Below are 15660 nucleotides of genomic sequence, written 5' to 3'. Positions count from 1 at the left end.
ACCGCACTGGACCTCACGATTGGAAGAGGCTCCAAGACTGTAAAATAGGTGGGGGACACTAAGGCAGTCTCCTGGGTCAGGGTAATGAGCCAGAACCCAGGGCACATCACATCCTTGGAGTCAGAGGTTCTGGAGGGACCTTGTGGGCATCCCAAGTGAAGCTCAGCAGTTTGGGAATTGGCCAAGGTCCCCCACTGCTCCAGGATTTGGAGGACACATGCAGACTCCTGCTGACTTGTTGAGGTCTCCCTCTCCCAACAATGGCGCCAACAGGAGGCCTCTGGAAGAACCCTTAGCTGGGACATCTGGGAGCCAAGGTGGACTCTTTTCTGGGACTCAGGCTTTTGGCCTTCCTGCCTGGGCTAGGTCTATACAGAAAGGAGGCCCTGAGAACCTTCCCTCCGTGCCTCTGGCCTTGACAACCTCCGGTTTTCCATTTTCGGTGATGAATGAAAAGCACTCAATGCCTCAGGCTGGGACAAGCCACCTGCTCCTCTGCTTCCCAGGGCAAACCCCCAGGGCCAGCTTCAGCCCCAGAGAGGATGGTCGCCTCTGATGACCTCACTCCCTGTTAGTTCCACGGAATGGCTTCATGGTTCTGAAACATATGTGCATTGTGGTTGGTAAGTGCACACTAACCAAGAGTGATCGTGTCAAGCGCACCTTCCCTTTCTCAGCTCCACCCTCCCAGAGGCAAGCGTACCGGAAGCTGCCAGCCTCCCCTGCACAGTTCTTATTCTCAGCTAAAGCCCAGGCCAGGGTCCCCAGCACTTCTCTGACCTGTGCTTTCTGCCTGCTCCCAGCTCAGCCGCATTCTCATTGATGCCATCCCCGCAGGCTGGGCCCTCTGCCTGCCTCTTTCTTACCCACAGTAACCCTATGGCACACCAAATCCCAGATCCTCCCCAGCCACTGCTGCCTCATGATAGACTCTGAGCCCCTTCCTGGGTCTCTGGGCTCTCATGGGGGTGGGGGGAGGGGAGAGGCTCTGCCTGCCACTCCACCTTTACCTCCTGAACCCTTCCTCACTGCCCACTGGCTCCTGACCACTACTTGGCTGTCCCTGTGCCTCAAAGTTGCTTGGATGTGACCTGGCTCTTGCAGGATGTCCCCACACCGTCCATGGCCTCCCATCCTATTTATTGATTATTCACTTGCTTCCTGTCCCACCCCCACCTGGTGTTCCTCCAGCACGCACAGATTTCTGGGGCACAGCAACACCGTCATTGTAAAGCTGGATACCTGGGACCTGATCCAGGGCCTACATACAGCTTGAATGGTATTGGGATTGAGAGGTTGGGATCCCAATTCTGTAGGACTGAGAAAGGCAAAAGGAGGCCAGAAAGAGCCAAGGAAGTGGGAAGATTCAGCCATAACCTCCACCCTGACCCCAAAATGCAGAGTGGGATATGGCTGGGAGGGAAGGGAACACCAGGCTCCATTCTCCCCAGAGAGCTTCCTACCCCAAAACGGTTAGGTTTCTCCCAGGCAAGCCAGGGAGCAGCTGCCTTACTCTGGATTTGGGAACAGGGAGGAAGGGACGCAGGAGAAGTTTCACTGTTAACCCAACACCTCCTGTTCTGGCTGCAGGCTGCCGGAAGTCCCACCAGGAGCTCTGCACAGCTAGACTAGACCAAGGCCCCGTGACAGGTGTACGACCCCCAGGAGGCCTGGCACTGTGCCTAGGACAGGGAGGCAGGGTAGGGCAGGACGAGGGCAGAAGGCTGGTGCTCTGGACGCTCTGTCCAACCTGCCACTGTCCCAAGGGCTACAGCTGGTGTGCTTGGTGTGTGTGGGAGGTGGAGGCTGGAGTGAGCAGGGACCCTGAAAGGGGCACCTTGACCTTGGCATCCCCCTCCCCTCTGCCCCACACAGACTCCTCAAGGAAGCAGGGCACCGTAGGGGTCATGGCCTGGACTGGCATTGCAGGAGTCGGGGGTGGCATTGCTGCGCTGTACCCAGTTCTGCAGGCAACAGTTGGGGTGCTTGGCCTGGGGAAGCCAGAGCACACCTCATGGAGAGACCCCACTGGACATGTCTGCAGGCTGGCTTGCAGGGCTTGCAACGACACAGCCGGACTGTAAATCCTCACTTGCCCACACGTCCCCAAGGTCTGGTCCTCCCACCAGCTCTACCCTGATCCCTCTGGGGTCAGTGCCAGTATCACCCCAGGAAATGATGAGTCTGGCCGGAAAACCAGCAGGCAGACGACCAGGAGCAGTGTGGAGAGGCTGCAGGCCCCAAACTGCAAACGGCTGTCCCTGTGGTCTGGGGCCCTGACGCATGGTGTCTGCCCAGGGCCCTGTGCGTCCCTTCCCCATATGACCTGTGAGTTAGCTCCACAGAGTTCAGGTAGGGTCAGCAGGGGAGCACAGGGCACTTGCTTAGGTCTCCCGCTCTCTAGAACTCAGCACCTGGGTTCTGCTCCTGGGGCAGGAGCAGGTGGCCACAGGGCATTTGTCACTCAGTTTTCCGGGGTAGGACACCGGCTGGAAGTAAGGACACGCCCCAGGGACACGAGCTTGGAGGATGTGGCCAGCAGATGGCGCCCCTGTTGTGGGCCCTGAGGAAGACCCAGCAGTGACTGGCCGGTGTCATTCCAAAGTGGACCGCCAGGTGTGTCCTGCCACTGCCGCTGGGCACAGGTGGCCTGGCGATGAGCGCTATGCCCCTGCTGCGCAGCTGCACCCCCGCTGCATGGCCAGGAGGGACCCCACGGCCACTAGCCCAAAACATGGGCGGGGCCGGCTCTTGGCCCGATGCGATGCTGAGTCACTGGCGCCCGCCTGAGAGCCACCGAGGCAGGGCCGCCGGGGAGCGGCCAGTGACCTCAGCCAGTGTTGACGCACAGGGAAGTGGTAGAGCCCGGGCGGACTGTGCCCAGAGCAACCGATGAGGGGAGGACCCAACCTGGACACACTGCCACATGGGGTCAGCTCACCGATTGTCCCCTAGCAGACACACCCACAGAGGGATCTCACACGCGGGCAGCCCAGGACCTGATGTGTCTGTTGACTCATTGTTCCGCCTCGCCTTGCTCTGTGTACTTTCTGGGAACCACAGGGTCATCTCACCCCAACAGATGACCCTTGACAACCACGGATTTCCAACAAAATGAATTGGGGTGCGGGGTGCTCAGAGATGCCAGTTCCGGGTCACATAGGAGGAAAACATGGCCAGGAATGGAGGAGAAGAACTCAGTCCCTATACAAACACCTGCTCTTCTCCCTGCTGCCTTGGGAGGCTGTATCCACTTTTTTTTTTTTTTTTTTTTAGGGTTATTTCCTTGACTTCTAGTCCTTTGGTGGAATTTTTTCCTTTAGTTATTATAGTTTTTTGGTTTTGTTTCTGTTTTTGCACTCGGGGCCTCACGATTTCTCGGCAGGCACTCTACCCATTGAGCCACTCCACCAGCCCAGTTTTTAACCTTTGTTTGGAAATAATTTCAAACTTCCCTACTTTTAAACACTTGCTTGACTGAACATTCTCTGCCACTTATGGGTGTGGGGCATGACCTCTTAACATTTCAGTGTATTTTTCCTAAGAACAAAAACATCGTCTTACAAATCTATAGTAGTGATCAAACTCAGGCACGTCACTGTCAGTTTGACAATGTTTAACTCCAGTCTTCTTCAGCAATGACTGCAGTGTTTTTCCCTTTCTAACCCAGGGTCACCACCTCATTTTGTTGCTGTAAATTCCTATTTTTAATTCCCAGGGCCTCTCTTGTTCCCTGTACCACTCATAGCATTCGCCATGGGTAGTAAGACTTCTTTAGAGAGCAGCTAGCACTCAGGCCTCAACCTGAGCAGTGAGGCTCCAGCCCATGGGAACTGTCTGATCCTGACATTGATGATGCACAGGGCCTGTTCCATACTTTCACAGTGCATGGTCCTTTTCTGTTTTGTGCTCAAAGTCAGAGATGGAATTCACTTCTTGCAGAATCCCAAGCAAGGCATTTGGGACACAATAGGTACTTAGTAAGTGCCTGTGACTGTTTGATGTGTGTGTGGGGGTCTCCTTGGAGGATGGGCTGAATCTCTGCAGGCAGCTGTGGTGTCATGTTTCTGGGCATTTCCAGGCCTGTGTGTTCATAAGGGTGGGGGGGGAGGGTGTCAGGGGGCCAGCTGCCCTGGCCACCTGCAGAGTTGTGGGCTCATAGCTGTCCACATCAGGTATTGATACATCTGTTTGTTTGCAAGCCCAGGTAGGCAATAAACAGGCATCTATCTTCTGGGAGGTGATCTGGTCTTCACTGAGGCCCATGGAACCAGGGGCTCATGCTCAGATATTTTCCTAAATGTTCTTCCTGTCCCAGGTATGTGCAAAGGTCCTGGGATTTGAGTATTGCAAGATTGCCCCAGTGGTCACAGCTTGCTGAGATGCCCTGTATCCTGCTTTCATGCTCCCTTTGGGGATTTTTGGCCTTCCTGGGACCTTGGGTTTTCTGCCAGGACAAAGAGACCTCTGGTCTCCCACTCCCTACTTCTTGGCCTCTTCCCTCCTATTTCCAGGTACAACCTGGACACGGGCTGCTCATGGCATCATGGTTTTACAAGAGACAAAAACCAAGAGACTGCACCATTCCTGTTGGAAGGCGAAGGCGAGAACAGCAGGTGTTTCGGTAGCTCGTGTGAGCGAGCAACGCTGAGGATTAAAGCAGGACCCTGGGCCTGTCAGGCAAGAGCCACACTACTGAGTTACGACCCCAACCCCGGCAGAAACAAGTACTGTTGGGGAGTGGGGGGTGGGAGACGGCACCCTCTGCTCCCAGGCTCCCACTTGCTGAGCAGAGCCTGTCACCCTAAACCAGGCCTGCAGGCCTAAGTAAACCAACCTAGGCCAGAGTAAGAGAACCGTGGCGCCCCTTGCAGCGCTGCTCTGTGTGTAAGTGGAACTGCCAGGGCAGAGCGCTCCACCATGAAAAATTCATGAAGCACCCCAGCGAGGGCAGCCCACAGTGTTTCAGGAACACTGCGGGCTCCCCTGCCAACCGGGAGCTCCAGGGCTCCAGGCAACCAGGAGCAGGGAGCAGGTGCTGGGCTCAGGGACCAGGAAATCAGGGCCTTGGCTGTGCCTAGCAAGGTGGCCCTCCCTCACTGCGGGGCCAGGGAGCAATACCAGAGTTCCCGTGGGGGGCTGCCCACTAGGACTGAGGGGCAGAGATGTTAATCAGGACATCAGGAAGGGGGTTGGGGCTCAGGAAGGGGGCTTCGGGGCTTTCCTCCACCCCCTGCCAGTCTCTGTTACACAGTTTCCAGGGCTAAGAGCCAGCCAGGAGGGTGCTGCCCTTCCCCACAAGTATAGACCCGTGCCAGCTCACACCACCAGCATCAGCGTTGCTGGGCACCCAGCCTGGCACATGAGCTGGTCACCATGACAGTAGGAGCCCAGGCTGGGCTCTAGTGTCCCAGGCCGGCTACCTGGCCGGGTGGAGATGACGAGGAGGACTCTCAGGTGGCCAGGGCACCCCATCCCCCAGCACCCTGGGAAGGAGCTCTAGGGTGGGTGCCAGGAGACTGGGGGCTTCAAGACTCTCTCTGTTTCTGCCCCTAGCTGGCCCCTCACTAAGAGGGGCAGGGGACTGAGCTCAGACCCTGGCTTTGCCTGCTGGGGGATCTGACAGCTGAGCCATCTGGACCCAGCTGCAGTTAGGAAGGTCCATGCCAGGTCCACCCACAGCTCACTGATCCCTGAAGTAAGGACTGGGGGTGCAGCTTACCCAAATGGCCTCTCAGTGTCCATCAGGAAAATGTATTCCTCCCTCAAGACAAGCACATTTAAGTTGGTTCCTCGGGTGGTCTGCCATCTGTGCCTGGGTCTGGCACACAAATTACAACCATATGCTGGACAGTCTTCCCCAGGTTCAGAGGCGGGCAGGGTGAGTGAGTGGGATTCCAGAGTGTAGCCTGAACAGGCCACAGTGGCAGACACGCTTGTCCACCCCAAGTGGGAGGGGTGCTTTCACCTGAGTACCCTACAGAGGGGCTGCAGGACCCAGGCCTGGCCTCGGGCTCCTGTGTGTAGTGCACATCTGGGATGTGACCAGAGGCCTAGAAAAAGGGTCTTGTGAGCAGTGAACAACTTGATCACCTTGCTGAGCAGCCAACAGTGGCACTGAGGCTGTGGTCTGGGGCAGCATCTCCAGGGGCTGGCCCAGCCCAGCAGGTGACCGTGGTGGCAGCTTGGCCCAGCCCCTGTCCGTATGCACGTTCACACATACCCACACAAACACACACACGGCAAGACACACATGCAGTATCACTTCTTTCTGCAGAGCCTCAGCCCTTTGCACAAGAACCAGACCCCCACATTGGACATTCACAGGCACTTGCCAGAAATCTTGCCAGGACCCAGAAGTGAAGCTCTCCTCAGGATGCAGGTAGGCCAGGGTCTGGGGAGTATGGTGCAGACCCAGTGGAGGGACCTATGCAAACTGCCCCCCTCAAGGAAGTCCCCTCCCCTGGGGCCCTGCAGTCCCTCTTGGCTCCCATGCTTGGCTCATATGCCTGGGTCAGTGCAAATAGCCCCACCATACTTGGAGCTGTGGGGGTCTCAGAATTGAGGGACCCCTGAGTCGCCACCTCAGGCTGTGCCACTGAGAGGCTGCCCAGAGCCAGGCCGCTTAGTGCCTGGCGGCCAAGCTTCCTCCCGCGGGGCACCTGATGCCTGTGAACATCCTGCCAGCACCAGTCAGTGCTAATGAGGCCTTTATGTTAATCAGAGGGACAAGACATCCCAGGTTCCTTCCCAACCTGGCTGGGCTTGGGGCTGCAGAAGACTAGCCAGTGTCCATGCCTAGGGCACAGCTGGACCTCAGGCTTCTCCACCCCACAGACAAACCAAGCCAGGCCCTTGGGACCTTGGGAGACTGAGGCATGGAGAGCATCACTGCTTATACCCCAAATCAGGGACACTTCCTGGCATGGAAGCCAGGGGATTGTCCATGCACACCAGGCATCATCTCTGGGAAGGGGTGCCACCCAGGCTGCATCTCTAGGGCAGCGCCTGGCACACAGCCTGGCCATGCATATAGTTGCTGCGCGTCACATAACCATGTGTGAATCACAGGCAGATGAAACTAGCCTGCGGGAAGAGCTGAGATGAGCAGGGATTTGCAGATAGTCTCTTGCTAAACCCCACCCTAGGGCCCCAAGTTGAAGACAGGTCCCCTTCACTTCCTCAGTGTCTGCAGGTGCCTGTAACAGCTGGGATGGACCTCCATCCCTCTGCACAAAGGTGGACCTTTGTGCCTGTCTGCCCCTCCATGGGACCCCCCCCAACATGGCCATTTGAGGGATGGAGGGCCTAGGAGGACAGGAATGGGACTGGAGACTGTCGCTGGAAATGCTCGGTGGCCCTGTGGTCCTCAGGGAGGCCTGAGGGTCACACACTGTGACAAGGAAGAGGACACCAAGTCTGGCCCAGGCCCAGGATGGGCAGCTCCAGTTTCCCTACTTGGCTCTTGGCCTCTCAGGCAGGTGCAGGCACAGGCAGGCAGAGTGCAGCTGAGCAGGGCCACTGAAGCCCCCAAGGTTGCTTTAGACTCAAAGTGAAGAGCGGGCATCCAGGTGGCTCCAGGGGCCTAGGAGGTACCAGGGGTCAGGTACAGCCAGCTTCCAGTACCTTCCAGTCTGAAGGTCCCATCCTCTCCCAGATTCCAAGGGACACCTTTGGGTGTCCCACACAGCCACCTGGACCCAAGTCTGCAGAGACCTCCCAAAGTCAGGCCCATTGCCCTGGTGATCTGAGCTGCTGCTGTGAGGTCCCCGAGGCTGCCTAGCAAGTTTGCTGAAGGGCACTGTCTGAAAGTGGCTCACCCTCAGCTCTCTGAAGGGGCATCAGAGTCAGCCAGGGCACACAAGGGCCCAGCCAGGACCTGGGCCTCTGACAGCTGGGTTACTGTGCTCCTTCCTGTATGCCCAGCCCTGGATGTAGGCATCACAGCTCCCCTCACACTCAAGGCTGCTCTTTCCCAATCCAGGGACTTCTATGTGAGGCCACCATAGCCAAGGTTCCTGTCTCTACCCTGCCATGCCCTGGCTCAGGTTCAGGGGTCCCAGGTCCCAGTTCTGCCACTGGCACAGCAACCCCCCCCCCCCACCGCCACCTTTCCAGTCGGAGGCAGGGGTCACCCCCACGACAATGTTAGATCCAGGGCTGGAGCCTGGGGCAGGAGCTACGAGGCTAGAGGGGTGGGCCAGGACGCAGGCTGCAGGCTGCTGTGGAGGGGCCTTGCGTGCTCCTGGCAGCAGGAATCAGAGAAGCAGTAACTGGATCCTGCGGGGGACCTGGCACCGCTGAGGGTGGAGGGCTGCGATCAGGTTGCTGCTCTTCTGTGAGTTTTCCACTGGGTAGCTTTTTCTACCTTGGGAAAGAACTGTGCTGTGCTGATAGAGGCCGAGCCTGGGGGCTTTGGGGACCCCTGAGGTGGTGGACAGGGAGGAGAGAGGCCAAGAAATGTGGAGGCCTCAAGGTGGGACATAGGGCCAGGCGTTGGACCCAGGAAGCAGCAGGTGAGGCCAAGGAGGTGATCAGTCCCTGCTCTCCAGCCCTGCAGGGCATCAGGCTCCGGCCTCTGTGCAATCCAGGAGCAACTGAAATCCAAGCTGGGGGTAACGAAAGGTGGCTCCTAAGCAGGCAGGTCTCTGGTCCACCCTCTCCACCCACCCTCTGCTGCTTACTGGCCACGTAAGACCTGCCTGGGTGGCTAAGGCCACTGGACAGAGGCAGCCTCAGTGTGGGAAGCAGGTCCATGACACTAGCTAGGCCTGGGAGCAGAGGGCCAGCTGAGCCAAGCCGGGCCTCTGGGGGGCCTTGGGGCCCGTGAGCACTCAGAAGGAACTTCCTAGGCTCCTGAAGGGACCTGGCCAGCCCTGAAGATGCCAACCAATGGCCTGCACCAGGTGCTGAAGATCCAGTTTGGGCTCCTCAATGACACTGACCGTTACCTGACAGCAGAGAGCTTTGGGTTCAAGGTCAATGCCTCAGCACCCAGCCTCAAGAGGAAGCAGATATGGTTGCTGGAGCCTGACCCGGGGCTGAGCACGGCAGTGCTGTTCCGCAGCAGCCACCTGGGCCGCTACCTGTCAGCTGAAGAGGACGGACGAGTGGCCTGCGAGGCAGAGCGGCCGGGCCGTGACTGCCGTTTCCTGGTCTTGCCGCAGCCCGATGGTCGCTGGGTGCTGCAGTCAGAGCCACACGGTCGCTTCTTTGGTGGCACTGAGGACCAGCTGTCCTGCTTTGCCACGGCCATCTCCCCCGCGGAGCTCTGGACTGTGCACCTGGCCATCCACCCGCAGGCCCACCTGCTGAGTGTGAGCCGGCGGCGCTATGTGCATCTGTGCCCTCAGGACGACGAGATGGTAGCAGATGGCGACATGCCTTGGGGTGTGGATGCCCTGCTCACCCTCATCTTCCAGAGCCGGAGGTACTGCCTCAAGTCCTGCGACAGCCGCTACCTACGCAGCGATGGCCGTCTGGTCTGGGAGCCCGAGGCTCATGCCTGCTACACCCTTGAGTTCAAGGCAGGCAAGCTGGCCTTCAAAGACTGCGATGGCCGCTACCTGGCACCTGTGGGGCCTGCTGGCACACTCAAGGCAGGCCGCAACACACGGCCCGGCAAGGATGAGCTCTTCGACCTGGAGGAGAGTCACCCTCAGGTTGTGTTAGTGGCCGCCAACCATCGCTACGTCTCCGTGCGGCAAGGTAGGGGGGCACAGGCAGCAACCTCCTGCTTTGTGTGTGTGTGTGTGTGTGTTGACACATCTACCATGTGTGCTGGACTGGGGGAACGTGTGTGTCTGCACACAGTGCAGGTAGGTGGGCCTGGGCGGCCTGCGGATTGGAGGCTTCAAAGTCAGTGGGCAGGGATCCCGGCCTTTCTCGGGACAGTGGGCAAATGTCTCAGAGCTGCTGACTCTGAGATTGGAGAGGTGTGACTGGGGAGGTAGCAGAGCCCCTTTTGGGGTGGGTGAGGCTCACACCCAGCCTGGCAGTATGGCGGTGGTGGTACTAGGGATGGAGTTCCTGCCTCTCCCCTGCTCTTCCACCATTCCTCTTTCTGTCTTGAAGGAGACTGGAGAGAGGCCGGGGCAGGGTAAGGAGACAGTGAGAGTGGAGTGAGGACACCGCCTCCATGTGCCTGACCAGTGGGAGCCTTGTGTGGCCCCAGGAATGGGGGACTTGGGTGCACCTCCGGTGTGGGTGGATGCAGGCTCAGGAAGCCTTGCCCAGGGCCTGACTCCTCCACTCTTAGTGGCTTTGGGATGAAGCAGCAGTCCTACTGCTCCACGAGGAAGCTGAGAGTTTCAGAGTGGGTCCAGACCAGCGGGCATAGGCACCCCCAACTTGGGCTTCAGGCTCCATGTGCATCAGAGTGATCAGGCACACCCTGACCTGGGGTATCTGAGGTGAAGTGAAGAGACAAGGCAGAGAGAGCCCCCACCTACCTGCTCAGACCTCCTGCAGGCCAGCACCTGCCAGGCAAAGGGCAGCTCCCATGTGCCCACTAAACTCCTGCCCCGGAGATGTTAGCCTCCCTAAGCACCTGCCTTACCTTAGGGACCTGGGAAACTGCCATCTGGTCCAATTGGCAGAGGCTAGCCAGGAGCACCCAGATGGAAGCCCAGCCATGCCCAGAGGGACCCTACAGCCAAGATCTGCAGGCCAATCTAGCATAGCACCAGGCACTAGAGTTACCTCCTAAGCACTTGTCCTGGCATATGGCCAGGTGCTAAGGTCGATGTGGACTCATGGTCCTTCTTATCGCTGGCCCTACAGTTCAACTACACCACTTTCAGTTAAGCAAGTTAGCTAGGGCAGTGGTGGTGGGAGAGCTTCGTAAAGGAGGCATTGGACACCAGGTGTTTGCGAAAGAGGCTCCTATGAGGGGATGGCAAGTGAGAGTGACAATGATAGCCTTGGTACAGGGGTGGTAGTGATGTTAATAAAGGTGTAATGGGTGGTGGAGATGATGGTGAAGACGGTAATAGTGAAGGTGTGTGATGGAGGGATGGTGGTAATGCTGATATGGCAGAGGTGACGGTGGAGACGGTGACAGAGGAGGTAATGGTGGAATGGAGGCGGTGATGGAGGAATGGGGTGGTGGTTATGATGGCAGAGGTGATGGTGATGGTGAGAGAAGAACGGTGTGGTGAATATGGTGGAGGTGATGGTAGAGGTGGTAATGGAGGGATGGCAGAGGTGATGGTGATGGTGAGGTGGTGATGGTGAGGTGGTGACGGAGGGGTGGGGTGGTGGTGATGATGGCAAAGATGATGGTGATGGAGAGATGGTGGTACTGGTGATGGTTGAGGTTTTGGTGATGGTAGAAGGGATGATGGTGGTCATGGTGGAAGTGATGGTTGTAGTGATGGGACTAGGGCATGGCTCAGTGGTGAAGTGCTTGCCTAACATGCAGAAGGGCCTGGGTTCAATCAGCATCACACATACACACACAGGAGATGGTGGCTGTGATGGTGGTGGTGCTGGTGGAAGGCTAGTGGCTGCGTGGATTACTTTCCAGTCTCTTATCACTCTGTATCTGACCCTGTCCTTTGCGGGGGGTGGCTCCCCTATCAAGGATCCGAGTCTACCTCCCACTTTGCAGGTGGGAGGCACTGGACACTCACCTCCCTGCATCCCTTGCTATAAGGTTTGGGCTATGTGGCCCGGCCTGCCAGGTGTTTCAGGCTTTGACCTGCCTGCCCATGATGTGTGGAAGCAGGGTGTGACCTCTCAGGCAGAGGGGGAGCCAGGGTGGAGGGAGATGGCTCTTCGGACTCATGGCAGAGGATGCTGCCCAGTGTCTATGCAGTGGTAGTACAGAGTGCCATGACTGTCATCTCCCGGCCAGGCAGTCCCTAAGCCACTCTCCTTTTCCCAGAGGTGTCTGTGAGCACCAGGCTCACTGTTTCCTCCTCTCACAACTCCACGGCCAGTCTTCCCACTTCTGCCTTGCTGGTGAGATGCTGCCCAGCAAGGTAGCGTGCTGTTGCCAGTAACAGAAAACTGGCCACAAACTGACTGAAGCAATAAGGACATTATCTGTGTAAGCAGGAGCCTGGGGGCCTTGGGAGTGGTTGGATCCCCAGCAGGACAGTCATGACCTCTGCAGTATTCCTGGAGCCTCTGTTCTTACTTTCTCACTCTCCTGGATTAGTTCTGAATTTAGGCAGACACCCTCACAGTCACAAAATTACTGCGCAGTTCCAAGCATCGCATCCGACAGTATCGAATCCAGAGGAAAAAGGGACACTTAGGTCTTATGATGTCTTCTTAAGAAAATGTCTCCCCTAAATCCTAGCAGCACCACTACAACACTAATTGGCCAGAACAGAGCACCCCTGCGCCAGAGTGGGGTAAAATCAGCATCACCTAGACCACTGTGAATTCCACCTCCTTCCACTGTCAGGCCAGTTCCCTAGAAAGAGGCGGGTGGGAGGAAGGCGCCTGGACAACATGCATCTGGAAGAGGTGCGTGGAGTGACCAATATTCTTGGTCTGTGAGATGGCAGCAGTGGCCAAGGAGCCAAATAGTGGCGCTGCTTGGCTCAGCCAATGTCCTTTGACCTGGCTCTGTCCTCAGTCCCTGCAGGGAATCTCTTTGCTTAAATGTCACCATTTCCCACCCCCCACACCTCCCACAACCCACAGCACTCATCTGCATGGAGCAGACTGCTTGGACCTCCCTGTTTTCCTCTGTCCATGGTGCCCTAGCCCCTAAGGGTGAGGGCCACTATTGGTTTAACTCCCAGTGCAGGGAAGTAGGAGCTGCCCAATCAACTCACTATTTGTCAGTGGGATGACAGAGCTGGCGAGGTGGGGACAGAAGTAAAGATGTTGGGCTCTTCCTAGCAGACACCCCAGTTGCTTCTCTGCATAGGAGCAGTGTGAGGATATGTGGGGCAGCTTTTGGGAGCTGGTGAAAGGCAGCAGATCTGTTTATCCACTAGGGGCTGCTGCCGGGTGTCTCCTGCAGCCCTTCATCACAGGATTGAATAGGACCTGGCCCCATCCTCAGGCCCTAATGGGTCTCTCCTCTACTGCCTCCCATTCCCCTAGCTGGACACATCTGGAGCTTCTGAGCCTCATGGAGACTCTGAGACCTGTGTTCAACTGCCATGAACACAGGGATGTGGTTTGTGGTGGGAGCCAGATTCCATTTATAGGAAGATTCTGGGGAATCTTTGTTCAACTCCCAGTCTCAAGTATGGATGCTCCCTCCATCCCCATCTCAGGAATGCTAGGCAGGACCCTGGGCAATCCTGTCCTCCCATAGGGCTCCTGGAAGGCCAAGCACATGTGTGTGGGGCTACCTGGTCCCTAGGATCTGGCTGTTACCTGGGCCATACATATGTGGGGAAGGAAGGAGACCCCATTGTAGCCACCTGGCAGCTTAGCGGTGAGTTATAAATAGAAGCTGGTGTAAGTCTGGGTCAGGAAAGCAGAAACAAGCAGATTAGTGCCGGGGTGTGGGGGGGAGATCTGCTGGCATGTAAGGCTCTGGGGGTGTGGGAAGAGCCAAATCAGGGATCCCTTAGGAGCCATGTGTGGGTGTGCCAGTGGGCATGCGGTCCTGCAGTACAGTTCTCAGCCCCCCAAAATATGCCTTCCCAAATCTCAGAGGCTCTAGACAAGATGCTGACTTCAGGGGTACCCCAAAAGCATGACTCCTCAACCCTTGCCCCCCAGGAGAGGCGTGAGGGGCTTCCCCATCTTCTCCCTCCAGGGGTCAACGTCTCAGCCAATCAGGATGAAGAACTGGACCATGAGACCTTCCTGATGCAGATTGACCAGGAGACAAAGAAATGTACCTTCTATTCCAGCACTGGGGGCTACTGGACCCTGGTCACCCATGGGGGCATCCAGGCCATAGCCACACAAATGTGAGTGCTCCCGTCCCTGCCTCCACCACGACCATCAGTACCCCCTACCACTAGGTCCTCTGTTGCAGCCCAGAGGGGAAGGCTGTAACAGTGTGGGGGTAGGAGTGGTGGGTGTATCCACCCCTGCAACCTGCGGGACATGGGGAAGCCAGGCTCTGCACCCCATCTCCTCTACTCTGAGGAGATCCTGCCCTGTTCTCATCAGTTCTGCCAACACCATGTTTGAGATGGAATGGCGAGGCCGGCGGGTAGCACTCAAAGCCAGCAATGGTCGCTATGTGTGCATGAAGAAAAACGGGCAGCTGGCGGCCATCAGTGATTTTGTGGGTGAGCACTCCTGGGGACTGGGGCGGGCTCTCCACTCAGGGTCACTGCCGGCTCAGAGACCCAATCTCCCCTCCCAAGTGACTGCTGCCAGTGGCCACAGTTGCACTCGGCACTCCAGATCCCCCGGGAGCGGGCCGATTCCCGGGCCGTTTGGCCTTTTCTGCGCCCCTGGAGAACCCTGGGCGCCTCTAACTCCCCACGCGCTTGAGGATTCTCGGTTCCGGGGAGCCCGCTGGCTCCTTGTCAAAGTTGCACAGGCGGCAATGGCAGGGCTTGGCTCTCTCCAGGACCCTCGCCCGGGCTGGACGGGGACGGTGGCGGAGGGCGGCCCCACAGCGCCCTCTCCCGCAGCGCGGATGAGGAGTTCATCCTCAAGCTCATCAACCGGCCCATCCTGGTGCTGCGCGGCCTGGACGGCTTCGTCTGCCACCGCCGAGGATCCAACCAGCTGGACACCAACCGCTCGGCCTACGACGTCTTCCACCTGAGCTTCAGCGACGGCACCTATCAGATCCGAGGTGCGCGGGGCGCGGGGCGCGGGGCGCGGGGCGCGGGGCGGAGGGGGACGCGCCGAGGCCCCACCAACCCCGGCTCGCCCTCAGGCCGCGGCGGCGGGTTCTGGTACACCGGCAGCCACGGCAGCGTGTGCAGCGATGGCGAGCTGGCCGAGGACTTCCTCTTCGAGTTCCGGGAGCGCGGCCGCCTGGCCATCCGCGCCCTCAATGGCAAGTACCTGCGCGGCGGCGCCTCGGGGCTGCTGCGCGCCGACGCCGACCTGCCCGCCGGGAGCGCGCTCTGGGAGTACTGAGGGCCAGCGGGCGCGAGCGCCCCGCCCCGCATTAAACCGTGCGCGTCGGCGCAGCTACCGTGGACTCTGAGCGCTGCTTGAGGGTGGGAGGGGCGCTGGAGGGTCTACACCTCTGGAGACCCCCGCAGCCCAAGCTGCGCCGTTGCTTAGCACTGGGACCCTGTCGCGGGGAAGCCCCTTCCTGCATCCTCTGGCTACCGTTGCTACCCTTTCCTGCCCCATCTTCCATCTCAGAACAGTGGTTGGAAGAAGAGTCCAGCAGACAATGCCTCCTGTCCCCGACAGCCACTGCTCTGCCCCAGCTGCTGCCATGGCTTGGCACATAGCTTGGAAGCTGAGGGAGGGCACTTCTACCCTCAGCTGACCTGGGCAGCCCCTGACCCTGTTAGGGCCCAATGTCCTCTCCAGTGAGTCCATTGCCAGGGGAGGTGAGCCCCAGTAGTGGATGAGTCAGCCCGGGAGGAAGCAAGGAGCAGAATGGGCTCAGGGAAGGTGGGGTCACACGTGGTTGGGGCAGAGTTACTTGCTGCTTGCCCTCCCCCTCCCTCTTATTTATTGGAAGGGCCTGACCTTGGCTTCCCTAGAGGGTCATATGTCAGGAGGGGTCCCTGTCATCCCTTGGAAGATGAGTCCTGA

The 15660-nt window shown here is 58.3% G+C and overlaps 1 protein-coding gene across 1 annotated transcript; it reads left to right on the top strand.

Annotated features, from left to right (window-relative positions):
* Positions 1 to 8856: 8856 nt before the first annotated feature.
* Positions 8857 to 15079, top strand: Fscn2 (fascin actin-bundling protein 2, retinal). The gene is made up of 5 exons (XM_020187947.2): positions 8857 to 9708; positions 13733 to 13889; positions 14095 to 14216; positions 14504 to 14734; positions 14819 to 15079. Exons 1-5 carry the CDS (start codon positions 8883 to 8885, stop codon positions 15022 to 15024), a joined length of 1542 nt encoding a protein of 513 aa, XP_020043536.2. The 5' UTR covers positions 8857 to 8882; the 3' UTR covers positions 15025 to 15079.
* Positions 15080 to 15660: the final 581 nt, after the last annotated feature.

Source organism: Castor canadensis, chromosome 11, assembly GCF_047511655.1.
Source record: "Castor canadensis chromosome 11, mCasCan1.hap1v2, whole genome shotgun sequence".
Taxonomy (NCBI): Eukaryota; Metazoa; Chordata; class Mammalia; order Rodentia; family Castoridae; genus Castor; species Castor canadensis.
Note: the sequence above shows the minus strand (reverse complement) of the source record. Positions and strands in the feature narration are given on the sequence as shown.

Excerpts from the sequence above, each read along its gene's own strand:
- Fscn2 (XM_020187947.2), top strand. The coding sequence starts at position 8,883 with ATGCCAACCAATGGCCTGCACCAGGTGCTGAAGATCCAGTTTGGGCTC. Across the intron at positions 13,890-14,094 it reads CAGGCCATAGCCACACAAAT|TTCTGCCAACACCATGTTTG; the intron begins GTGAGTGCTCCC and ends TGTTCTCATCAG. Across the intron at positions 14,735-14,818 it reads CGGCACCTATCAGATCCGAG|GCCGCGGCGGCGGGTTCTGG; the intron begins GTGCGCGGGGCG and ends GCTCGCCCTCAG.